Source organism: Curcuma longa, chromosome 19, assembly GCF_044706935.1.
Source record: "Curcuma longa cultivar G26 ecotype Majalengka, Jawa Barat chromosome 19, ITB_CL_G26_1.1, whole genome shotgun sequence".
In the NCBI taxonomy this organism is placed as follows: domain Eukaryota; kingdom Viridiplantae; phylum Streptophyta; class Magnoliopsida; order Zingiberales; family Zingiberaceae; genus Curcuma; species Curcuma longa.
This window is the reverse complement of record NC_133879.1, coordinates 5,418,030-5,444,611: the sequence shown is the minus strand read 5'-3', so window position 1 is coordinate 5,444,611 and position 26,582 is coordinate 5,418,030. Positions and strand designations below refer to the sequence as shown.

At 38.4% G+C, this 26,582-nt stretch overlaps 1 protein-coding gene across 1 annotated transcript in view; it reads right to left on the bottom strand.

Annotated features, from left to right (window-relative positions):
• Positions 1 to 18,676: 18,676 nt before the first annotated feature.
• Positions 18,677 to 26,582, bottom strand: part of LOC141812459 (riboflavin synthase-like) — an 8,561-nt gene continuing 655 nt past the window's right edge. Inside the window, exon 2 of the mRNA XM_074700451.1 lies at positions 18,677 to 18,694. Within this exon, the coding sequence (XP_074556552.1) occupies positions 18,677 to 18,694 (18 nt within the window). The remainder of the gene's footprint in view (positions 18,695 to 26,582) is intronic.

Below are 26,582 nucleotides of genomic sequence, written 5' to 3'. Positions count from 1 at the left end.
CTCAGTGCAACTTAAGTACGAGTTTTCTTAGACTTGTGATATTCAAATCACCTTGGTCATGGAGGCTTATACTTTGATATCTTAAGTAAACATCTCCGAGGAGGTGTGGACCTGAGATAATTAGGTATAATTCGAAGTACCCGAAGATGTTTGAATACCACACAGAGGATTCACCGCTCATTGAAAAAGGAGATGTATACCTTGCGACTGCTTGTTAGGATTGTTACTGAAAATCTTTGACCAAAGCATTATATGTCAAGAGTACAATACTCTTGGATACATGCACAAGTAACTTGAATTCACAGGATAAAAAAGTAAACTTGGGCTAGGTGTGACGTAGTCAACCTAGTGGGGACTGACACATATAGACCATGTCCTGAATCAAGCAAGTATAAGACGGTGAAAGGAACGAGACATGTTTCATTATAGCTGCTGAAGGGTTTAAAAATTATTCTGGAATCAATCGTTAATTTTTTGATCAATTGGAGATCATGATGTACTATTCGATACTACTCATGATCATTCCATAATTAATGGTTAATTACGGACGACCAACATAACCGGGAACCTATTGGGTCACACGCACTACAAATTCTCCGAAAGACTTAAAATGAAGTTAAGAATTAGATTTTCAGATCAAGAGACTAGTGGGGACTGACACATAGTCAGTCTAGTGGGGACTGACACATATAGACCATGTCCTAAATCAAGCAGGTATAAGACGGTGAAAGAAACGAGACATATTTCATTATAGCTACTGAAGGGTTTAGAAATTATTCTGGAATCAATCATTAATTTTTTGATCAATTGAAGATCATGATATACTACTCGGTACTACTCATGATCATTCCGTAATTAATGGTTAATTACGGACGACCAACATAACCGGGAATCTATTGGGTGACACGCACTACAGTTCTTCGAAGGACTTAAAATGAGTTTGAGAATTAGATTCTCAGATCGAAAGAAATAAATTCTGATTGGATCAAACAAAGGCAAAATGATGAACTTTGTCTTATGAAAATGAAATAAACAAAGCTAAATCAGAGGTCGTTTGGTTATTAAACCAAACGATTCAATTTTGAACTAAATAGAACCAACTTGGTTTAGTTCATGATGGAATATGTTTTATCAAAACGGAAGAGATGAGGAGCTCCATCTTGTGAAGACGAAATAAACAAAATTGGTTTAGGTCAAATCAGAGATCATTTGGTTATTGAACTAAGCGATTTAGTTTTGAACCCGATTTGATACAGTAACCAGACCGGTTCACTACAGTAAACCCTAATAAATCCGGTCCAGTTCTCTCCCACTTCTTCCTTCAGTTCACACTTGCATGACCCACCGCTCTTCCCTAACTGCGCGATCTCCTCTCACGAGCCTGATTTTTCGGCGAGGAAATCACAATCCCATGCGATTTAAAGCCCGTCGGCCACGTGGGAGAGGATGGGTGACAGCAAACCCTTGGCGCTAAGAGCAATGATGAACGGGCCATCCAGATCGCGATCAAAGACCTAGCCCCTGCCGTCGCAACCCCTGCTTCGGCCGAGCCACCTCTTCATGCGAGTGTTGTCGACTGAGCTATTCCTTCGCACGAGTGCCGCCGACTGCGTGGGAGAGAAGCGAGTGCCGAAACCCCATCCGCTGGATTCCTCTCATGATCCTTTGCTAGTGTCGCCGATCTACTCATCGTCGTCAACCATAGGAGTGAAATGTCGGAGCGCGCGGTTTTGATCTTCCTTCCCAATCGCGTGATCTCCTCCTTCCTGGACTTGATCTTCTCCTTCCCAAACACAATCTCCTCCTTCCCAATAGTGAGTGGTCGACCGTGTGAGCGTGAGAAGTCGAGTAGAGGGAGCTTGCCCTGGCTGCAATCAGTAGCCCGCGGCGCCAATCATGATTTTGGTTAAGGATGGCCGGGCGTGTGAGTGAAGAGGCGAGTTCTCCCGTGTTCCTCTTCTTCCAGATCATACGACGCCGATGGATAGTGCTCAGGATGTGGTGAAGGATTGCTAGCATTGGGATGTCCGTGGTCATTATCTTTCTTGTCATAGATTGGAGCTCGGGTGGAAAGGATTTTCATCCGGCTACTGCCGACCACCGGAGTGTTTTCCATCGTTGGAAATTGTTTTCAGCTATCGGAGAAATCGAGAGTCGCTGCTAGTCAGTTGCCAATCAATCTCGATCATCTTACGACCATCAACCATCTCTACGAAAACTTATGAAGTTTTCGGAGAACGTTCCATCAACGTCGGAAAGGTTCTGACCATTTGCCCTAAATCGGTGGTCAAAAGTTGACCACCAAAACTACATCGAAAATATGATTGTCGGTGATAGTTAGAAAATCCTAGAAAATGATCATGACAAATGGTGTTGCATGTTTTTCAAAATTAAGTTTTTCTCTCATATCGACGTTGTCGATCGTCGGTTAGTACCGAAGATGGTGATGCTACTCGTGGCTTTGGAAGTCGTCCTGATGAGAACTTGATGTGGATCACTAGTAGAGGCGGAACTTCAACAAAGGTTACTCGATTGATGTCAATCCCGATCATGCTGAGCGTCATACGCTAGGTACGCGTAGAATATTAATTATTCTGTAAAAATTTTAATTTTCAGTTATGTCATGTACTTGTTATATCCTGTATTTGCTTGCGTGTGTAATAATAATTAGTTTTAATTATTATAATTTCTTCTACTGTGTACATTTGTGAAACGTGTAAACACGCGCAATGCACCAGTACAATCCCAACAGTGGTATCAGAGCCTGATTGTGCAAGACATACATGTAAAATAATTTTGCGTGTTATAGTTAGTTGTAAATTTAATTTAGAATTTCTAATTATAAAATTTTTTTAATTGATTAGGAGATTTCGTATTAGGAAAATTATTTCTTAATTAATTAAATTTTCTTAATTAAGATTTTTATTTCCTAAAAGAAAATATTATAATTTAATTTAGAATTTTTAATTATAGAATTTTCTAATTTATTAGGAATTTTAAATTAAAAAAATTATTTTATAATTAATTAGATTTTTAAATTAAAAATTATATTTTCTTAAATAAAATATGTGATTAGATATGAACAATTATTTTCTAATCTAATTAAAGAATTTTGATTTGTGAAATCGGATTCTTAATCATATTTTATTAGATAAGATTTACGACGACTATGGCTGAAAGTAGTCATAATTTAGTTGCATTAATTATATCATACCATGTCATTTGCCATGATTAGTTGCATTAATTATGTCATGCTATTTATTGCTATGTCATGTAGATAATTCGGTTATTGCATGAAAAGAGGATGAGACCTAAAAACCTCTTATAAAATTATTAAGGCTAACACTTTCCACTAATATAGTTAAAATTAAAGTTTGCTTCTTGTTTGGGTTGTTGGACTCTCTCCAAGCTCGACTTGAAAGTAAATATGTTTGAACCATTGAAATATGATCTCACGATTAGTTGACTGATTTTAACTTAAAGCGTTGATTTGTTGGACTCTTTCCAAGGTCAATGTGGATAGAGGTGAAGTCGAGTGTTATACATATGTTTATGCAAACATTCAATTAGTTGATAGCATAATATGATAGTTATGTATACGTGATACATAATCGATATATGATACCTACCATTGTAGCTAAGAATGACTTGTTGGACTCTCTCCAAGATTGTTCTTATCTATAAGTGGATATCAACCTATTTGGAGAGTACTTACAATCTCTAGAATTCAAAGTAAGGGCTCTTGAATTTGTAAAATAAATGAGATCAATTAATGTATGTAAATACAAATACATTGCAAATCATCTCTTTTATATGCTCGATTGTATTTCTAGATTTAATTGATTATGCATGATGTTTTATTAATTGTGCATAATTTAGGACACCAACAAGTTGACTGACCCTAACTTTTAGAATTGGTATGGGAATTTGAGATTTGTTTTCAAAAATCTGAAATTGTAAACTTTATCCGTTTGTAAAAAGAGAAAGTAGACATGTGATGTCTCATTCGCTTGATGTATTTTCGTAAATAAATATCATACTATTTCCTCATCTACTCGGGTATTGGATACTAAGTGCGGCTCTAATATATGTGATAACATATAGGGCTTAAGAAATAGTAAAAGACTTGTCTTAGAGTTAAAAAATATTACTATGTTTTCGTTTTGATAAAGAATACCGTTTCTATTTTTTGTTTAAATAGAAAAGGGTCCATTTGATTTTAGTAACGATTGATGTTACCTAATTTTGAATAGAGTTCTTTATGGGATCCGAACATTGAATAATAATATCTATATATTAGATATTTCTAATGAGGTATTCAATATCGAAACAAACAATAAGCGTGCTCGAAAAGATAATCAATTAGCTTCCTACTTGCAGTATTATCGTCTTGACCATTTAAGCAAAAAATGCATGATCGAACTCTAAAAGGTTGGCAGTTTAGAATTATTTGAATTATATTCATTTGATACATGTGAATCATGCTTTAAAGGCAAGATGATTAATTTACCTTTTACCCAAAAGGGTGAACTAGTGGGAGAGTTGCTTGACCTTATATATTGTTGTATATGGTCCAATGTCAACTCAAGCACAAGGAGGTTATAACTACTTCAATACCTTTATTGATGATCATTCATGATTTAGGTATATAAATTTGAGGCTTTTGAAAAGTTCAAAGTGTTCAAAATTGAAGTAGAAAAATAACTTGACAAGAGTATTAGAATACTTTGATCCGATCGAGATGGTAAATACTTAAGTCAAGAGTTTCAAGATTATCTAAGAGACAATGGAATATTGTCTCAGTGGAATCTACCGTATACGTTCATGTATAACGGTGTATTTGATAGGCAAAACTGAACCTTATTGGACATGGTGAGGTCAATGATAAATCATGCAAATCTTCCTAGATTCCTTTTGGTAACACACTTGAGATAATTGTTTACTTGTTAAACAGAGCTCCGACCATGATAGTCTCTGTTATTCCATACAATATATGGAATAGTAAAACCTCACTTATTTTACTTGAAGATATGAGGTTGTCCTATTTATGTGAAGAGGACTATGTCAGATTAGCAGGAAGCTAAATCTGACAAATGTCTATTTATTAGATACCCTAAGGAAACGAGGGGTTACTAATTTTATTCTCCCATGGAACAAAAGCATTTGTTTCTCGGCATACCATATTCCTAGAAGAGTTTCTCTTGCAGGAAACAGTGGGAGTAGAGTTGAATTTAGTGAAGTTCAAGATATTCATATTGATATTATAAGACACCTAGTCAAGAACCACAACCAATTACTCATAGTGATGAGTCATCGGCTAAACCTATTGAGACACAACTTCTTCATAGATACAGTAGGACACGTATTATTTTAGAGAAATATAAATTTTTCATAAGTGAATCTAATGACGTGTTACTCATTGAGCATGAGTAAACTACTGATTATGAATAAGTTCTAAAAAATTTAAAAATGAATAAATGGTTAACAACCATTAAGTCGGAAATGAATTTCATTAAAGCCAAGTTTGGAACTTAGTGGAATATCCATTTTGATGAGGCAATCAAAAGAGTTTGATTTCTCACAAAATCTGACAAACTCTTTATGTATAAAAGAGGTTAGTAGGAGTGCGATCATATTCCTATAATTATATGTTGATAACTTATTAATAATAGGAAATATATATTTGTTCTGCAGTTAGTCAAATTATAGTTAGTTAAAAGTTCTTCATGAAAGATATGAGAGAAGCGACCTATATCCTTGAGATTAAGATTTATAGAGATAGATTGAAGAAGTTGCTTGGTCTTTCGCAGTCTACATAAATAGATAAGGTACTAAAAGTGGTTTAGCATTCTTGAATCATGAAAGGTTACATCTTTCGAAGTCTACGTGTCCACAGACAAAATACAAGAGAATTTACATGAGTAAGATTCCTTATGCTTCAGTAATAGAATCTATCATATATGCTATGATGTGTACGAGGCCCAATGTATCATGTGCTCTGAGTGTCATGAGCAGATACCAACCAAATCCAGGAATGGATCATAGGGCGGTTGTCAAGACAATTCTTAAGTACTTGCAAGGAAATAATGATTCATTCTTGGTACATGGAGAAGGTGATATGGTCACACATGGGTATATTGATGCCAGCTACCAGACAGACAAGGATGATTCTGAGTCCCAGTCTGGGCACATATTCACTTTAAATTATAGCACAATAAGTTGGAAGTGTTTCAAATAAGACACCATTACAATTTGTGAAGCAGCAAACGAAGCGGTTTAGATCAGGAAATTCATAACTGAACTTAGAGTGGTTCCAGCTATTGTTAAAGCATTACTTGCTTACTACGACAACAATGGAGCAATCGTGCAAACGATGGAACCTAGGTCTCATCATTGATCTAAACACGTGTTTCGACGTTATCAGTTGATTATAAAATCGTTAATATAAGAGAAATACAAATCGAGAAGAATCTCACTGAAAGAAACCTTGCGGATCCTTTAATCTCTACTTCAAAATAAGTTTGAGGAACATATAGAGACGTGTGGTATTAGATATCATAGTGATTGGCCTTAAGCCAAGTGGGAGTCTGTTATATTTGAGAGGTATACTAAGACAATCGTCTTATGGTTAAACTATATATTGGATAAATAAAAATTTACTATTTGAGTGTACATTCTTTCACTACAAGAAAAAAAGGATTTCCCAGCGGTTTAAAATTCGTTTAGCGGCGGTTTGGAACCGCTGCAAAATTATTTCCCGGCGGTTTACCAAACCGCCGCTGATACCGGTGTCGTTAAACCATTTAGCGGCGGTTTTAGAGAACCGCTGGAATAACCGCCGCTAAAGTAGATTTCCCGGCGGTTGTTTTTGCGGCGGTTCGAGATAATTTCCCGGCGGTTCTTTTAACGGCGGTTAGAAATGATTTCCCGACGGTTATTTTTGCGGCAGTTTAAAATAATTTCCCGGCGGTTCTTTTACCGGCGGTTCGAAATAATTTCCCGACGGTTTTCAAAACCGCCGTGAAATGGTTTCCCGGCGGTTTGCTAAAACTGCCGCAAAATAATTTCCCGGCAGTTTAAGCTTTGAGTGTGCAATTACAGAATTTTCAGCCTACGATTTTTATAAATAAATAAAAAAATTAAAACAAAAATTGTAATAAATAGAAAATTTTATTTGCATTAATTTCTTGCAAAATTATTAAACAAATATGAGTCATTACACATGGATATCAAAGTTGTTAGATGTCAAATATAGTGAATTTAGGTTACAAAAAAATTGAAACTTTGTTTGGTTAAAAAAAACTGAGAAATCTCTCTAGCTTTCTCAGATGTCAAATCCTAGAAATAGATCCCTCGCTTTTCCTTCGTTGCTTTTTGAAAAGTTGTCATCTTTGGAGAGCTCTTCAAACTTGTAAAGTAGTCATGCCTGCACAAGTAAAAAAAAAAATTAATCTCATCATCTAATTGAAGGGGCAGCCAAATCAATTTCCTTGGCTTTCAAAAGAAATTTAAAAGCTCATATCATCTTTGTAGGGAAAATTACCTCATCTTTCTGACCAGCTAACGCCTTAGCCAATGCTTTCACTTCAACCACTTTTTGAGCAGCAAAAGCAAGCCATGACTTAATCTCATCATCTAATTTTGTTTCGTTGACAAGATCCACAGCAGTGTGCATGAGTGAGCATGATGTAGAGACAACAAGCTTATCTACAGGCAATTAACAAATTCTGTTAGCTGCCATTTTCAATACAAATGCAATTGGAAAGAGTGCAAGAGTTATCCAAATTACTTTTGCCAACAATTGCCTCAAGAGCAGCAAGGGTGGTGAGAGATGATGCAAGATCATTTGCCCAAATGTTCCTTCCATCAACAACTCCAGCAAAAAGATACTTTCCAGCAGGGAAGCCTACAGTCTTGATCAAATCAACTGTTTGTGTTCCACGAATAAGATCAAAACCAAAACCAGAGACGCTCTTCAAAGCAGTAATAGTCCTGAAAAATTCAAAATAATAATGATTTTTTCAAAGAAGATGCAATACTTTTTCACTCAATATGAGCAGACTAACTTGTATGTTTTTGCAGGCACATCAGCAAAATAAGTCTCAATAAGCACATCCAAGCCAGACAGTGATGATTCTAGATCCAAATAGGCCTTTGTGAATGCCTCTATCTGGTGTTAGGACCGATGCGTTCGCTAGAGGGGGGGTGAATAGCGTTTCTCGAACTTTCTTGATCTTTCTCTGTACAGAGATTAGCGGAAGCAAATAATAAAAGAAAGAACAATATCACAACGCTAACCCGGTTCGATTTACTTGGTCTCCACCTCCGCAGAGGTGACTAATCCAAGGATCCACACAGCGCACACACCCTTTGCACTATGAAAAGTCTCCTTCTCAAGAACTCTTGAAGGCGGAGAAACCTTTACACTTGATCTCTTCCTCTTATGAATAGAAAATAGGTTTGGGAGGAAGAGTAGAAAAGTAAAAGACAGAGCGTTGAAGATCTCACAAAAATGTACTCGAAAAGAAGAAGTGCTCTCTTCAATCTCGCAGCTGTCTTTTATGCTTTTCGTGACATCAGTCGACTGCTCCCATGGCCAGTCGACTGATGGGCTTCAACGGCTACAGAATCTGCATTAATTGCTGCATTAATTAGCCCAACGTTTGAATTCCAGTCGACTGCTCCTAGGCCAGTCGACTGGTGCCAGTCGACTGCCTTCCTCTGGCTCGACTGATCTTTCTGTGTATGACTTATTCTGCCATCAGTCGACTGAAATTACAGTCCAGTCGACTGATACTCTGATCAGTCGACTGAAAATGCAGTCCAGTCGACTGATACTCTGATCAGTCAACTGAATCACAATTCCAGTTGACTGACCAAGCTGAAAACTCCCCTTTCAGCTCCTTCTTCAGCCCTTAGCCTTGACACAAGCCTTCAAACGCCTTCCACAAGCCTCGTGCCCTTCCTTGCACTAGCTTTGAGACGTTTCCCTCAGCTTCGTCGTGCTAAGTCCTTTGCCAAGAGGCCTCGCCTCCGGGACTTCACCTTTGCCAAGAGGTCGCGCCTCCGGGACTTCATCTTTTGCCAAGTCTGCCAACCTGGACTTTCCTGTGAACTCAATTCACACACGTTAGATCACCAACATTGCCTAACTTAAACATGTTTTAGCCAAACATTAAAACCCAATAGTGCTTGGGGCAAGATTGCACCAACAATCTCCCCCTTTTTGATGTTTGGCAAAAGCCTTGTTTAAGTTAGGTCTTTAAATATGAAAAGCATAACAACATGATTAACATAAAGCATGATAAGCATGATAAGCATAAATCATATGATAATAAACATGATAAGCATGATAAGCATGAATCATATGATAATGAATAACATGATCTAACTTAGACCATCATCCTTCTCCTAACTTAAACATCTCTCACTTCTCCCCCTTTTTGACAAAAATCAAAAAGGTAATCCTTTTATCCAATGATGGTCATACTCCCCCTAAAGTAGACCTCCCCTAACATCATTGCACCAACAATATCTTTGGAAAGTTATCAAGTTCATTCCAACCCTTAATCATGTAAGCAAGGTGTAAAAGTGTAAACATGAACATGATTGAAGAGTTTTAACCCATTAAAATGATTATTTGATACAGAGTTGACAATTCTTGAAACTCTTAAAGGCACAATCACTTTGTATCAATCCGTTAAACAAGCCATGCATTATGTATGGGGGCAACACTAAGGTCTTCTAGAATGATCATGAAATATATATGGATGCCAAATTCTAGGAATTAACCAAGACCTCCCCCTACATATCAAGCTCCCCCTTTCATATATATTTTTCCAATGATGTATCAATTTAAAAACAGATCTCCCCCTTAAGTTTGAAAACACAACCTCCCCCTTTTTGACAATCATCAAGAAGAAATATGAATTTAAGGAGGTAGACATAAATAAGAGGTAGGGCAAGATCTATAACAAGCACCAACAATTGTATTATGACATCTAAGTTTTAGGTTTTGGACATTCGTATAGACCAAAAATATGCTCTTAGAGCACGTATCAAAAATTAGAGGTCAAAGAATGATCAATTATCAAGAAACGGGTCAAAACAGTGAAAATCAGACACATCAGTCGACTGGTCATCTGATTCAGTCGACTGGACAAGAAAAAGAAACTCACAGAATTATTGGTCGAGTGAATTTTGGCCGCAGTCGACTGGTCCAGTCGACTGGATTTCTGCATCAGTCGACTGATACCCTAAAACAGCACTATACGGCAAACTTCAGAAATGTGTTAAAAATTCTACAAAATTCAGAAAAATCTGAAATTTTGCGATCAAGTTTGTTTTCACATATACTATCAAGGAAAAATATGAATTTATAAAAAATGATTATATTTTATAAGTTTGATACCAAGTTTCAAAAACCGTTAAATTCTTAATGGCATAAAAGCTTTGTATCAACATTCTTGATGGTTAAGATTGTCTATAGGTAGACATTACTAAAATTTTCATATGGGCTTATGAAATGTGTCTAAATTGTAGATTTGGGATCATGATTGAAGTATGTTTTAAAAAAAATGATATGTTAAACTATAAGAACTCCCCCTAAATCCATACACCATCCTTAATTTAAATCAAACAATAGTGCAACATATATTAAAAGAAATTGGATAAGAGAGAAAGACATATCATATAATTGTTAAGTTCATATACATAGCAATCTTTCCTAGGGTCTTGTGAAATGAAAATGTAGGGTATAAATCCTAGTCATGAATACTCTTTCATTAGTCACATCACTTCTCACTCCCCCTTGATAATTACCCCTAGTTATAACCTTGAATTGCTTGGGGTTTTCATTATTTCCTTACTCATACAACATGAAATACATCACTCCTTGGGATCCAAAAGCTTGATTCACTCACATTTTCTAAATACTTCTTGGGAACCCATGCTTGTTTTACCTTTCCTTTAGTGGCTTGTCCAATAGATGAGGTTTGTCTTCCTACTAGGGAAATGTATGCAAACTCTTTGGGTTTGTATCCTAATCCTGCCTTGTTATAAACTGCTCTTTGGCTATTTAGAATCATATCAAGGGTTTTTGATCCATTTGAAAATTTTTCTAAGCATTTTCTTAAATAAGTGACTTCACTCTTTAATTTAGCATTTTCTTCGTTACTTTCACTAGAGTCCCTAGATTCACATGCATTGTTCCTAATAGTTCTAAGTTCTTTCTTTAATGCCTTAACCTTAGATTTTGATTCAATTAAAGCATTTCTAAGATAAGTCATAGTACGAAAAATAAACTTTTGTTTCTTTCTATAGTACGAAAAATAAACTTTTGTTTCTCTTCCACGTGCTATCCATTACCTCATCCTCACTTGAGTAGGATTCATTACCACTTGATGACGATTCGTCGCTACTTGATTCCTCGTCACTTGAAGTCTCCTGGTCCCTTCCACGTGCCATGAGCGCCATGTGCCTCGTGATGTGACATGTCTCTTCATCATCCGATGAGTCGCTACTCGATGTATCATCCCACGTGGCTTGGGCCACCATGACCTCCTTCTTCTTTTTCCCTTCCTTTTTCTTTTCCTTCTCTTCTTTCTTCTTCCACTTTGGACAGTTTGTCTTGACGTGCCCTTTCTTATTGCATTCAAAACAAGTGACGTTAGAATTATAGTTGGAACTTTGAGATTTACCTCGATGTGATGTGACCATCTTCTTGATATCTCTCTTAGTAAACCTTCTCGACTTTCCAGTCATCTGTTTGATATAATGTACTGCCTCTCTAGTTGACATCTCTTCGTCACTGTCGGAGGATTCGTGTTCGGACTCGGATGAGGACTCCTCCTTCTTTTTCCTCTTCTTCTTCTTTTCTGCAACCAAGGCTATACCTTTCTCTTTCATTGACAAGTTAGCTTGCTCATGTAATTCAAGTTCACAAAATAATTCATCTAATTTAACAACTGATAAATCCCTTGACACTTTATAAGCATCAACCATCGATGCCCATAAGGTGGTTCGGGGAAATGCTTGAAGTACATACCTTACCAAATCTCTGTTATCAATTTTCTCACCTATTACATGAAGACCGTTCACGATCTCCTTAAATCGCCCGTGCATTTGACTTACCATTTCATTTGGCTTCATGGTGAAGGTTTGGAGTTGTCCAACCAAGAGATCCCTCTTGGCTCGTTTCGATTCGCTTGAGCCTTCATTCAATTCGATGAGCTTTTCCCAAAGTTGCTTGGCCGAGTCGAATGGGCCGACCTTGCTCAGTTGCTCTTTTGAAAGCCCGCATTGTAAAGTGGTTGTGGCTTTTGCATTTGCTTGAGCCCTTTTGCATATATCTTTTGTCCAGTTCTTTGTCGGGAGAGGTTCTCCGTCCGCGTCCTTTGGCTCCTCGAAGCCGTCTACAATACTAAACCAATTTTCAATGTCGTTCATAAGATAATATTTCATTCTACCTTTCCAGTAGGAAAAATCATTGCCGTCGAAGTATGGTGGTCGTGCGGTGCTGTATCCCTCTTGAAACGCCATAGATGTGCTCCGGTTGATTGTTAAATCCTCCGAAACGAACCGGGCTCTGATACCACTTGTTGGGACCGATGCGTTCGCTAGAGGGGGGGTGAATAGCGTTTCTCGAACTTTCTTGATCTTTCTCTGTACAGAGATTAGCGGAAGCAAATAATAAAAGAAAGAACAATATCACAACGCTAACCCGGTTCGATTTACTTGGTCTCCACCTCCGCAGAGGTGACTAATCCAAGGATCCACACAGCGCACACACCCTTTGCACTATGAAAAGTCTCCTTCTCAAGAACTCTTGAAGGCGGAGAAACCTTTACACTTGATCTCTTCCTCTTATGAATAGAAAATAGGTTTGGGAGGAAGAGTAGAAAAGTAAAAGACAGAGCGTTGAAGATCTCACAAAAATGTATTCGAAAAGAAGAAGTGCTCTCTTCAATCTCGCAGCTGTCTTTTATGCTTTTCGTGACATCAGTCGACTGCTCCCATGGCCAGTCGACTGATGGGCTTCAACGGCTACAGAATCTGCATTAATTGCTGCATTAATTAGCCCAACGTTTGAATTCCAGTCGACTGCTCCTAGGCCAGTCGACTGGTGCCAGTCGACTGCCTTCCTCTGGCTCGACTGATCTTTCTGTGTATGACTTATTCTGCCATCAGTCGACTGAAATTACAGTCCAGTCGACTGATACTCTGATCAGTCGACTGAAAATGCAGTCCAGTCGACTGATACTCTGATCAGTCAACTGAATCACAATTCCAGTTGACTGACCAAGCTGAAAACTCCCCTTTCAGCTCCTTCTTCAGCCCTTAGCCTTGACACAAGCCTTCAAACGCCTTCCACAAGCCTCGTGCCCTTCCTTGCACTAGCTTTGAGACGTTTCCCTCAGCTTCGTCGTGCTAAGTCCTTTGCCAAGAGGCCTCGCCTCCGGGACTTCACCTTTGCCAAGAGGTCGCGCCTCCGGGACTTCATCTTTTGCCAAGTCTGCCAACCTGGACTTTCCTGTGAACTCAATTCACACACGTTAGATCACCAACATTGCCTAACTTAAACATGTTTTAGCCAAACATTAAAACCCAATAGTGCTTGGGGCAAGATTGCACCAACAAATAGGGGATTTTATCGCAAGGGGAGGAAGAGCTTTCGGCGCTGTAGCTTCCCACCGAGAACCGGGTTTTTCTTTTAAACCCACGTTAACGGGTTAGGGTTTAGTCTAGGATCGATTAGTCTAGACCATTAACCATATAACCCTAATTTTATTAACCCATTAATACTACTTAATTTACTAAATAGTAATTTAACTAAATCCCTAAATAATCTTCCATAAATTCCTTTTATTAAGGTTAACTTTTATTTACGATTAAATCCTAAATTTATTTCGGATAATAGTGGCGGTTTTAAAAACCGCCGCTAAATAACCGCCGCTAAAAATTTGTTTTTACGGCGGTTAATTGAAACCGCCGGGAAAACGGATAATAGCGGCGGTTTTAAGAACTACCGCTAAATAACCGCCGCTAAAAATTTGTTTTTGCGGCGGTTAATTAAAACCGCCTGGAAAATGGATAATAGCGGCGGTTTTAAGAACCGCCGCTAAATCGTGAATTTTTCGTAGTGTTTATATATTTGATTGGATCTTAAACTCATTTACTGAATATCGGCAATACGATTCATAGCATGAGTGAATTTGTGATTGGATCATAATTAGTGAGCATCTCTACATATGCAATTATGAATGTATTGAAAAATTATCCCTAGTCAAGAAATTGATGAACATGGGCATCATCGATTCTGTTGAGACTAGCACATTTTAAACTCCTTAGTTTACCAAGTAGTCGATCTCACTGCTAGAGACATTGGATGTTGAGATTTAAAAGTGGATGCTAGTTAAAGGTAACTAGTTCATTAAAGTGACTTGCCTTAAGACTTTATATGATTTTATACATATGTCAATGAAGATCTCAGTGTAACTTAAGTGTGAGTTTCCTTTGACTTGCGGTATTTAAGTCACCTTAGTCATGGAGGCTTATACTTTGACATCTTAAGCAAACATCTTCGAGGAAGTGTGGACTCGAGATGATTGGGTATAAATCAAAATGCCCGAAGGTGTTTGAATAACCCGTAAAGGATTCACCGCTCTTTGTAAAAAGAGATGTATACCATGCGGTTGCTTGTCAAGATTGTTACTAAAAGTTGTTGGCCAAAGCATTACATGTTAAGAGTACGATACTCTTGGACACATGTACAAGTAACTTGAATGCACAGGACAAGAAAGCAGCTTGGGCTAGGTGTAACGTAGTCAACCTAGTGGGGACTAACACATATAGATAATGTCCTGAACCAAGCGAGTATAAGACGGTAAAAGGAATGAGACAGGTTTCATTAAAGTTGCTGAAGGGATTAGAAATGCTCTGGAATCAATCATTGATTTTTCAGTCAATTGGGGATCATGCTGTATTACTAGGTGTCATTCATGATCATTCCCTAACTAATGGTTAATTATGGACGACCAACATAATCGGGAACCTATTGGGTCACACATATTACAAGTTCTCCGAAGGACTTAAAATGAGTTTAAGAATTAGATTCTCAGATTAAGAGAAATAAAATCTAGTTGGACTGGACAAAGGACAAAATGATGGAATTCGTCTTATGAAGACAAAATGAACGAAACTGATTTCATTCAAATCGGAAGTGGTTTGGTTATTGAACCAAACGATTCGATGCTGAACCAAATTGAACCAACTTGGTTTGGTTCATAATGAAAATTATTTTGGCAAAATAGAAGAGATGAGGAGATTCATCTTGCAAAGATAAATTGAACAAAACTAGTTTGGGTCAAATCAGAGGTCGTTTGATCATTGAACCAAGTGAATCAAAATTGAACACAGTTTGCTACAGTAGCTGGTTTGATTTGCTACAGTAACCACACCGATTCGCTATAGTAAACCCTAGTAATCAAATTAGTTTGATTTTTTTCTCCCATTTCTTTTTCCCAGTGCTGACTGTCTGATTTACGCCCATGACTTGCAATTTCTCCCTCGTGACTTCGTCTCTCTCACGACCTGATTCTGCTGGAATGGAGGAACGCTACCACGATTTCTTCTCGCGTCCGCATTTGGCGCCGAGAAACCCGTGGCGACCATGGTTAAAAGGAAGAAGGGAGTCGAGGGAGAGAGCAAGGGGGTAGAGGAAAACCCTAATTGCACTCCTTGTTCGCGCCATTCGCCAAGAGCATGAACGCCGTCGGTCGAGCTTCTCCTCTGTGTACGTGAACGTTGCCGGTCAAGCTTCCTCCTCGCGAACGCCGCCGACCCTAGCCTCTCCTCCGCGTGAACAATGCCTCTATTCACCACTCCTCTTTTCACTATTCACCGCTCCTCTACTCTCTATTTCAACACTACCGAAGCTGGATTGGGCTTGTCCTATCGCCGCTGATCACTGGAGTTTCCGCCGGAGGACAAGCCAAAAGAGGAGAGGCCAGAAACCCCTAGCACCGCGTGTGCCCTTGTTCTTTGTCCATGAGAAACAGCCAAAGTCATCGTCGAGTTTGTCTAGCCACATGGGAGAGGAAGAGAGGGAGTGAAACCCTAACATCGTGCCGCCTCCTCCTTCACATTATCGACCGCGATCTCTTCCTTTTCCCTTTCTCTGTTCGTTGTCGCCGTCAATACATGATTGGACTCTTTCCACCTACCACCAACCACCGGAGAACGTCTCCGCCCTAAAAGACGTCGTCCCCTGCTCCTGCTGTTGGTAGGAGAAGGACAACATCGGAATCCGTCGTCCTCTGCTCCTGTCGCCTACATGGGAGAAGGGCAACGTCGGAGTCTTAGCATCACACTGTTTTCCATCTTCGTCCGTGATTGGAAACGCTAACTCATGTCATCCACCGGAGGAGAACAAAGGAGCAGTTGTCATGTCAAAGTTGGAATTGTTGCTAGGTTGTAATCAAGGTTTGCCACTGGAAGCTTGTGAAGCTTTCGGAAATCATTCCATCAATAACGGAAAGGTTCTGACGATTTGGCCCTTAATCAGTGGTCAAAAGTTGACCACTAAAAACTATATCAGGAATATGATTGCCGGTGATAGTCAGAAAACTCTAAAAAATGATCATGATAAATGTTGTTGCGTGTTTTTCAAAATTATATTTTTTTCTCTTGATTCGATCATTGCCAACCGTCGGCTAGTAACAAAGACGATGATATGACTCGTGACTTAAGTGTTAGGTCCCCAAGGATGCCCACATCTCCACAATGGTATGATATTGTCCACTTTGGGCCTAAACCCTCATGGCTTTGTTCTTGGGCTCTCTCCAAAAGGCCTCATACCAGTGGAGATATCTTTCATCCTTTTAAACCCATGATCTTTTCCATGTGCTTTAGATGTGGGACTATGTTTGCACCCTTGCAACCTAACAATTCCCCCCTCAAACAAAGGACCACAGACCCCCCTCAAACGCAAATTCTCTGTTTGATGTCCGAATCGTCGACCCACCAGGACTTCCTGCCCCTCGGTCCACCCGACCTACTAGGACTTCCTGTCCCTCGGTCCACCCAACCTACTAGGACTTCCTGCCCAGCCGTAACTAGGACTTCCTGCCCAGCCACAACTAGGACTTCCTGCTCCTAGGTCCACCCGACCTACTAGGACTTCCTGTCCAGCCGCAACTAGGACTTCCTGCCCCTCGGTCCACCCGACCTACTAGGACTTCCTGCCCGATGTTTGGTTCTCTTGATTCAGACACGGAAGCACCCACTTTTTTTGTTTAAGATTCAACCCACATGGTTAGATCTGGATCATGGCTCTTCCAGCGGTTAGTCCGGTGAAGAGCAACCTCGCTCTAATACCACTTGTTAGGTCCCCAAGGATGTCTGCATCTCTACAATGGTATGATATTGTCCACTTTGAGCCTAAACCCTCATGGTTTTGTTCTTGGGCTCTTCCCAAAAGGCCTTATACCAATGGAGATATCTTCCATCCTTTTAAACCCATGATCTTTTTCATGTGCTTTAGATGTGGGACTATGTTTGCACCCTTGCAACCCAACATTAAGAAGTCATCTATATGAGAGCTTGGCGTGGATCACCAGTAGAGGTGGAACTTCGACAAGGGCTACTCGATTGATGCCAACACTGCTCAACATCATCTACCAGGTACGCGCAGAATTATTTCCTACTCTAAAAATTTTAATTTTCAATCATGCCTTGTACACTGTTATTTCTTGCATATGTTGCGTGTGTTTTATTAATAATTATGTATACTTATTTATTTTCTTCCGCTGCACATATTTTTGAAACGTGTAAATATACTCATTATACTGGGACGATCACACACTATGTTGGACAAGTGTCATGTAGGTTCGAAAAGAGCGCTATATAGGGGGAGTGAATAGCGCGCTTCCTCTTTTCACTTGTTTTCAAAATTTCATTTTAATGACTTTAGATTACACAATAGAAAATAACAATTAAAACAGAAAGTAAGACACAGTTATTTTTATTTAGTTCATAACTTCTGGTTGCTACTCTAAGATCCGCAATCATTGACTGCTTCTGATGGGCAATCCACTAAAAGACTCTTTCTCACAATGAGAAAGAGTCTTGTCTTTTACAAGAAAAATAACGGTAACAAATTTACTGTTCCTTGAAAATAAAGCACAAAACATAGAATAAATGTAAGCTACTTATTACCGGCTATAAAGTAGAAGTTAAGCATGATGTCGGTGAAGCGTCTTGGCGTTGTAGTAGTGTCTTGGTGTTGCATTGTCATAATTGTTCTTTTGAAGGCTTTGTTCACGACTACTTGTATTGAGCAATCTAGGCGCCTGGATCTCTTTTCGAGCATTCCCACATGGGCTATCCGATCCGCTGTAATCGTTGACTTCACATCTCCGAGCGTTTGGATCCCTTCTGAGCGCTTAGAATGCTAACATGGTGATTTCCGAATTAGCCTTAACTCTACCACGTCTTATCCTTCTTTGGACGCCTGGATCCCTTTTGGGTGCTTGAAAGCTGAGGTGTCGGGCAATTAGGACTTGCCACCTCATCTACCTCGCTGGCCAGAAGAATCAACATCCGGACGCCTGGATCTGATAAGGGCACCTGGATTATCCGAGCACCCAGATCCAATAGGGGCGCCCGAAATCTAGATTTATGGATTTTCAGTTTCCTGCATCACAGAGTTAACACAATGCAAATACAATATAAGAAATTGGGTTTAGACAATTTTACTACTATTTGGTCTTGACTTTGGATTTCTAATGAAATCCTAGATTAGATTGGCGCCTACTGTTCCCTTTAAGGGAACGCATCCTCACCTATTGCTCTCAGGAGAGTTACCTTTTGCTAAATATTCGGTCTTCTAGACCTGTTTAGACTTTCTGCTTAGCATCAGATCCTCTAATCCCCAAGACTTCCTTTCGATGTCCAGTCTGACTCATCAATCTACTAGATGTTTGGTCTACTGATCCGTCTGGACTTCCTGCCTGGTGTCCTCGATCTGTCAAGACTCCTTGCCCAGTCCCACTGACTAGAACTTTTTGCCTAGCCTCCAACTAGGGCTTGCCTTATCTAGCCTCTAACGAGGACTTTCCCATGTTACTTACACACTTAGATAAGCTCATTAATATACAACACAATCTTAACTTAAACCCTTTGCCATGATCAAAATACAAGTTCAATTATCCAGTGCTCTCTGCATCAACAATTTCTTCATGTTTTATTATGACAATCTAGTTCAAAGTTCAATATAAAATTACTTGAAAATTAGATTAAAAAATATTTCAAAGAAAAATTATTCCCCCTTAATTCAATCTCTTCCCCTGAATTTAAAATAGTCTTTTAAAAATTACATAATTTTTCTCTCCCCCTGAATTGGATGTGGTCCTTTTTCTGCTTAGTTTTAAGTTTTCAAAACCACTCAAGAACAACTTAGTTAAAAAGTCTTAATTTTGTACTTTGGAAAATAACTACTTGGAAAGTGGTAGTTAAACAAATGTTTTACTTTAAAAAATATTTTTAAACCATAAGTGGTAGTTTAAAAAAATGTTTTACTTTAAAAAACAAAAATATTTTAAAAATCACTTATCCTTAACTTTAAAGTTACTCTCCTCTTTGACATAATCAAAACAAGTTTAATAGGGAGAACATTTTGAAAAAGAAAATTAAGATGTTAAAACAATAGGAAATTTTGCATGAAAGTTTGAAATTTTTTTAAGAAGTAATCCTTGTAATAATGAGTCAAAATTAAACACAAACGACACTATCTATAATTGACAGTAAAGACATTTTATAGAGCCTAAAGTCCAAACCTAATGACTAAGTTTACAAAAAATATATAAAAAATAGAACATCTATGAAATTATTCTTATCAGCATATCTAACTTATGTTCCTAGTTTACTATAAAAAAATAACAATTTTCATTAAGTTAGTCAAGTTAATTGTAGATTTCCAACTAGTCAATTGCTATGAAGGAATACTTAACTTGATTTATTTGTATTAATATTTTTAGTCCAGATTTATGGTGATGCATTGACATACGAATCTGAAAACTAAGCTTAACCCTAAGCATCTCATACCATTCTATGTGGCTTTGCACACAAGCAAATTAATCCTAAGGTGCTTATGAGATGTTGGTTGCCTAAATCTATAAGTTCATGATTTCTACTGAGAGACCTATGTTAAGTCTAGATTTTTGAAAACCTAAGTTGTTACTAATAGTTTTGAAAAAATAAGTTTTAAAAAACTAGGTTTTAAAAATAAGTTTTAGAAAAATTGATTTTCAAAATCAAGTTTAAGAAAAATAAGTTTTGAAAAACATAACAATAATTACTGTTTTAGAAAAATATTATTTTAACCCAAGTTTAGTCTATGGAGCACATTCCTACTTAGTCTATTTGATTAAATTTAGAAGGTTTAATTTATGTTAAGTTATTTACATCGGGTGAATTTGGATTTAAAGGTTAAATTATACTTATTAACGATTTTTGCAATATTTGATTAAGATTTAATTAATTAACTTTATTATTATTGAATTAATTTAGGATTTATTAAGTTAAGTTTAATTGAATTTTAAATTTAGTTGGAATGGATTGATTAAATTTATTTAGGTAAATTGAATTAACTAAGTTGAATTGAATTACTTAGATGAATTTTTGTAGGTTTGCGTTTAGTTAATTTATCCTAAATCCATCTCACCCATTTCTAGATTCTCAATCAGTTAATCCTATGGGATGTGTGAGATGCTTGTTCAATTTTATTCTTAATTATTTTAATTTAGAATTATATGACTTGATTGACTTTGAGTTAGATCAAGTTTAACCGTTGATCAATTAAATATACATTTCAGGTTTTAGCTTCTAGGCCGTGGTGAGGCATAGAGGTCTTTTTGGATATCGGAGCAACAATCACTTTCTAAGGCAAAGTTAATTAGTGAAATTGTATACTTAGTTAATCTAATAAAAATTTTGGTCTGATTAGTTTATGATTTGGAGAGGTAGTTTCAGTTAGTTCCACTTAGCAAAGTAGACTAAGTAGGGTACTCCTTATCCCACTTGACTACCTAGACCATATTTCCCTAATGTACTATCATCTCGCCCCACCCTGGTACTAGGTTAGGCAAGTGTTAGTCAAGGCTTTGTCTTTATCTAACCTAGGTTCAGTCTAAGTTCAAAAAATAAAAAGAAAAAAATAACACTCAAATTAATTAACTATTATGGTTTTTCTATTGGCTCCCCCTGGATCATAACCGCTATAAGATCTAGTCAGATAGTAAATATGATCCTTAGGGACCCAATGTTGATTTAGTCCAACTTGATTAGTCAAGTTGGACTTGGAAATCCACGCTTGGACTCGTTGTCTATTTGTTCGATTTACTAAAGATAAGTACGATTTGGATTGTATTTTAGCCTTATATCAGAGTTCAGATCAATTGTATACGACTCATTGAGTTCCAAGTATCATATTGAGGTACTTAGAATCCTAGGTGAACCATTCCAATAACCCTTTAAGGGTTTCAACTTGAGTTTTCAAATTGAAATTTTCTTCTTCAAATAGTTGGACTTGAGTTGAAGTTCTAATTTGAATGAATTCCTTAGGTCATTCTTCTCCTTAAGGGCTTTGACCTGCTTTTGGAGAGAGTTGACTCAAATATTTAATTTGGCTAGCCATGAGTCAAATTATAAATTAAAGAATGCAATTTCATAACTAGGGGAGATTTTACCTCGTTATTGGAACCATATGAAATGGATACGACTCCGTGGCTTCTATTGAACTCGACATCAAATTCAGATTTGGACTCTAGCTCAGACTCGATTTAGGACTCAGGCTCAGGCTCGATTTTGGCCACTTGATCTTGCAACTGTAATGCTAGAAAGTTTGCTTGGGCTTGTTCTTCTTTATCGAAATCTTCTGAAGATGGCTCGTCCCACGTGGCTTTTAGTGCTTTTCTTCTTCATTGGTTTTTGTCCTTCTTCTCATTTGGACATTCTAACTTTGCTCAACGTTATCAATAAGGTACACATAAAATATTTACTATTTGTAAAATTTTAATTTCCAGTTATGCTTTATACCTGTGTTATCTTATATTTGCATGCGTGTATTTTAATAATTAGGTGCAATTATTTATTTTTCTTCCGCAATGTACATTTGTGAAACGTGTAAATACGCGCATTGTACCAGTACAATCCCAACATCACCATGATATCTTTCTCTGTTGTGATAAATGACAACATGTATGACTTTTTCAGCGGTGGTAAGGGGATTCTACAGGGTGACCCTCTCTCCCCATACCTATTTGCTATATGCATGGAGTATTTGTTCCGCTCCCTAGCATGACGCACTATCAGGTCAGATTCCCACTTCCATCCCATGTGGGCATCTGCGGATGGTGCACTTGGTATACATGGATGACCTGTTAGTACTGTCCCATGGAGATGTGACTTCTATAACTCAATTAGCTGCTAGTTTAGCCTAGTTCTCTCAGATGGCAGGCCTTACGGTTAACTTAGTTAAGTCGAGCATCTACATGGCAAGGATAGATACTACCACTAGGGAGCCACCACTTGACATCACTAGTTTTCAAATACGGGATCATCATAGTATCTTAGAAGTTGAAAATCTCAAACTATATCACACTACTGGATTCCCTCACCAGGCAGGTCAACTCATGAGACTACACTGTCCTATGCAAGGAAGGCTCAACTTATTGCCTCAGTCCTTCAGTGTGTGGAATGCTACTGGATGTCCACATTGCCCATTCACTGTGGTGTAGTGGACCACATTCATGGTATTTGTCAATCCTTCATGTTGACTACACAACATCCCCCCATTATGTGGTCCGAGCTGTGCCAGCTAAAGAATGAAGGTGGCCTTGGCTTGAGGAACTTGAAGGCCTAGAACCTTCCCTTATTGGCTAAGGTTTTGTGGCGCATATAAGATAAGCATGATGCAATATGGATTAGATGGGCACATCATACGTTACAACAGGTAGGGCTCTAGGAGTGGTTAATCAGGCGTACAGACTCTCCACTCATCAAGCAAGTGTTTCACATCAGAGACAACATCTTAGTGTCATTCGATAGTTCAGAGGTGGCAGAGCAACTCCTCGCTGCATGGTTCGAGCAATAGCTAGAGGGTGTCCGACGAGCCTATGACCACTTTCGAGATACCATGCCTAGGAAGCCATGAGTGAAGACGGTATGCCACAAGTCCATCCAGCCGAGCCACACCATCACATTATTGCTATTGGCACATGGGAGATTACTAGTGCCTGCTAGGCAGAATTATCTAGAGGATCGATGTTGCACTTTTTGTCGGCAGGAGGAGGAGATTTTGGAGCACGTATTATTCTTGTATGGTCCCATTATCTAGCTGTGGAGGAGGATTGGAGCATGGTTGCAGATGAGGTCGGAGATGACGATGTATCGATGAATGCTATGGACTTTCAGGATGTAGTACAGGGGAGCATCCACCATGACTAGTGCCCATCACCTTGCCATGTCAGAACTGGTGCATCATAGATGGCGAGCAAGGAACCAGAACATGTGTGAGGGGAGGATGGATGAGGAGATGATCATACGGAACGTTCAAACACATGTCTACAGGACGCTGGGCATTTACTCTGATCAGGTGTTATGGAAGGGATAGCAATTTTAGGGGGTGTGCAGTATTTTGGATTTTGGCCTAGTATACATTTGCACATACAAATTGACACACACTCCAGGCATGCATAGGCACATATTTTGGTCATGTTGGAGAGGCATGGTTGGGTCTGTGGGTTTTTGGGATATTACCCCATTATATCTGTAGGGAATCTTATACGATAAATAACAAATCACAGCAAAAAAATGATCCCTTTAACAATCCATGTGAAAGCAAACTCATACAAATTTAGATCTACAAAATCCTATCTAATAGGGTATACCTTTGGAGCGTGCCCTTCGCTTATCCTACTCGTCTAAAGTTTATCGGATCTCTTGCAGATTCAAGTGTTCGTGCCTCTATGCGTATCCACACGAACACTCACTTTTTGGAGAAAGTTTTGGTTGTGCTAGCAACATTTGGTGTAAGTCTCAGCCAAGAAGAAAAGAGGGCAAGAAGATGAACATCCAACATAAATTTTGGAAGAAAAAAACTCTTTTTTACTCAAGTTATAAATACCAAAGGTTTTTAGGCTTTTGGTATTCCCTCATCAATGAATAATTAATCCTTATTAATCATGAATGATGAATTTAACTTCATCTTCTTCAATGCATGATTAATCCACATTAACCATGCATGATGAATCAAATTTCATTCATCAACTTGGTTTAATTTGAGTCTAACTCAAATTCAACCAACTTAAGTCTAACTCAAGTCTCGACCATCCAATGAGCTTAATTATTCTTTTAGTCAAACTAAAATGAACTATATCTAAAATAGAATATTATTTGTGTGTGATCCAATAGGTTCTCATAACGTTGGCAATGTCTCTAAAATCTATTTTAGAAACATAAACAATGAGTGACATCTAGCAGCATCATTGCTAGCCAAGTGACAATATCGAGATCTGAGATAACTTTCGTGATTATGATAATGTATGACCATGTCCTTCTATCCTCGATATCTAGATTGATCAATGAGACATAGACTGTGTCATCCTTTTATCAATCTTTATGTTTCTTGATCCCCAAGTAGACTCATTCAAGCAAATGAGTTCAATATCTCATATTGACTCATTTGAGCATGACCATGCATTTCGTGGTCCTACTCTATCAAGAGGCCTCAAGATATCACTCCCATCATATTGGAGGGATAGATCTCATCTACGTCACTCATATCCCTCCGCATAATTTGTTATATACCCAGTGATCGCCTTTATAGTTCACTCTATTACGGGTGACGTTTGACGATACCAAAATACATAACTCCTTATATAGAGAACCGGAGTGACTTCAGGTCTAAAGACTATTCATACCAATTATCACATGAGAAACTTTATGACACTCATATAACGATCCATGAAACTTTCTTATGGTGGGTCAATTCAGTATACATTCTCTAATGTATACTCATGTGTCAATTCGATATCTCATATCCATGACTTGTGAGATCAAGTTATCCAGTTGACCTACATGCTAGTCTCAATACATTAATATCGCCCTGAATATTAATATTTGATTAGGAATGATTAAAAGTAGTATTCTCTACATCATCTTACTATCGACTCAAATAATCGATATGATGTAGATTAGAACCAGCTACCCAAGGACATTATTATACTTAGTTATTTGGCATAAACATAAAGCAAGTATAATAACCAAAATTCTTGCCTTTATTAATAATAAAATATGATATAAATGTTTCTAGTTATTCATCACATAATTAGCTCTAGGGCTGCTACTAATAATATCTATGCATACATGCATCTACACATACACGCATTTATACATTAGCAATACATCATAGGTTACATAGTTAGTCACACATGTATATTTTCTAGCATCATGAGCTAGTGGTATACTTTTGGTAAGCAGACTTGGGTGAGAGTTAGGGAGATAGATATGCATGGAGTCTATATATAACGACTTGGCCTGTCCGCCCATGGAAATTTTACTTATCCCGACCTCTATTTTTCTGTGGGTCATAGGTCGTCGACCATCGACCATGCCATTACCTACTAGGACTTTCCACCCCTGCCCAGTAGATTTTTGCCTTCCCCAGATTCAAACTCTAGACCTGGAGGCTAAAATACTAAAGTTCCTTGAATCTGGTAACCAAGTGAGCTTCTCACTTAGTTACCAGATTCAAGGAACTTTAGTACTTTAGCCTACAGGTCTAGAGTTCGAATCTGGGGACGGTAAAAATCCATTGGGCAGGGGTGGAAAGTCCTAGTAGGTAACGGCATGGTCGATGGTCGACGGCTTATGACCCACAGAAAAATAGGTGTCGGGATGAGTAGAATTCCCATGGGCGAACGGGCCAGGTCGTTACAATAAAAAGACGCCTTTTTATTGTAACGACCCGGCCCGTCCGCCCGTGGGAATTCTACTTATCCCAACCCCTATTTTTCTGTGGGCTATAGGCTGTCGACCATCGACCGTACCGTTACCTACTGGGACTTTCCATCTAGTCGCAACTAGGACTTTTTACCCCTCGGTCCACCCGACCAACTGGGACTTCTCACCTGGTGTCTGGTCCTTTTGATTCAGACACGGGAGCACCCATTTCCTTTGTTTAAGGTTCAAACCACATGGTTAGATCTGGATCATGGCTTATCCGGTGGTTAGTCCGGTGAAGAGCAACCTCGCTCTGATACCACTTGTTAGTACCGATGGAATCAAAATATCTCGACAATGGTATGATATTGTCTACTTTGGGTCTAAGCCCTCATGACTTTGTTCTTGGGCTCTCTCCAAAAGGCCTCATACCAATGGAGATACTTTCCATCATTTTAACCCTATGATCTTTTCCATGTACTTTATGTTGGCGATCTGGATCTCCGTTCTGCGATCCGGATTCTATCTGCTCCGAAAAGCATAGAACCCCACAGAACAAAAATTTATCCCGCCTAGGATCA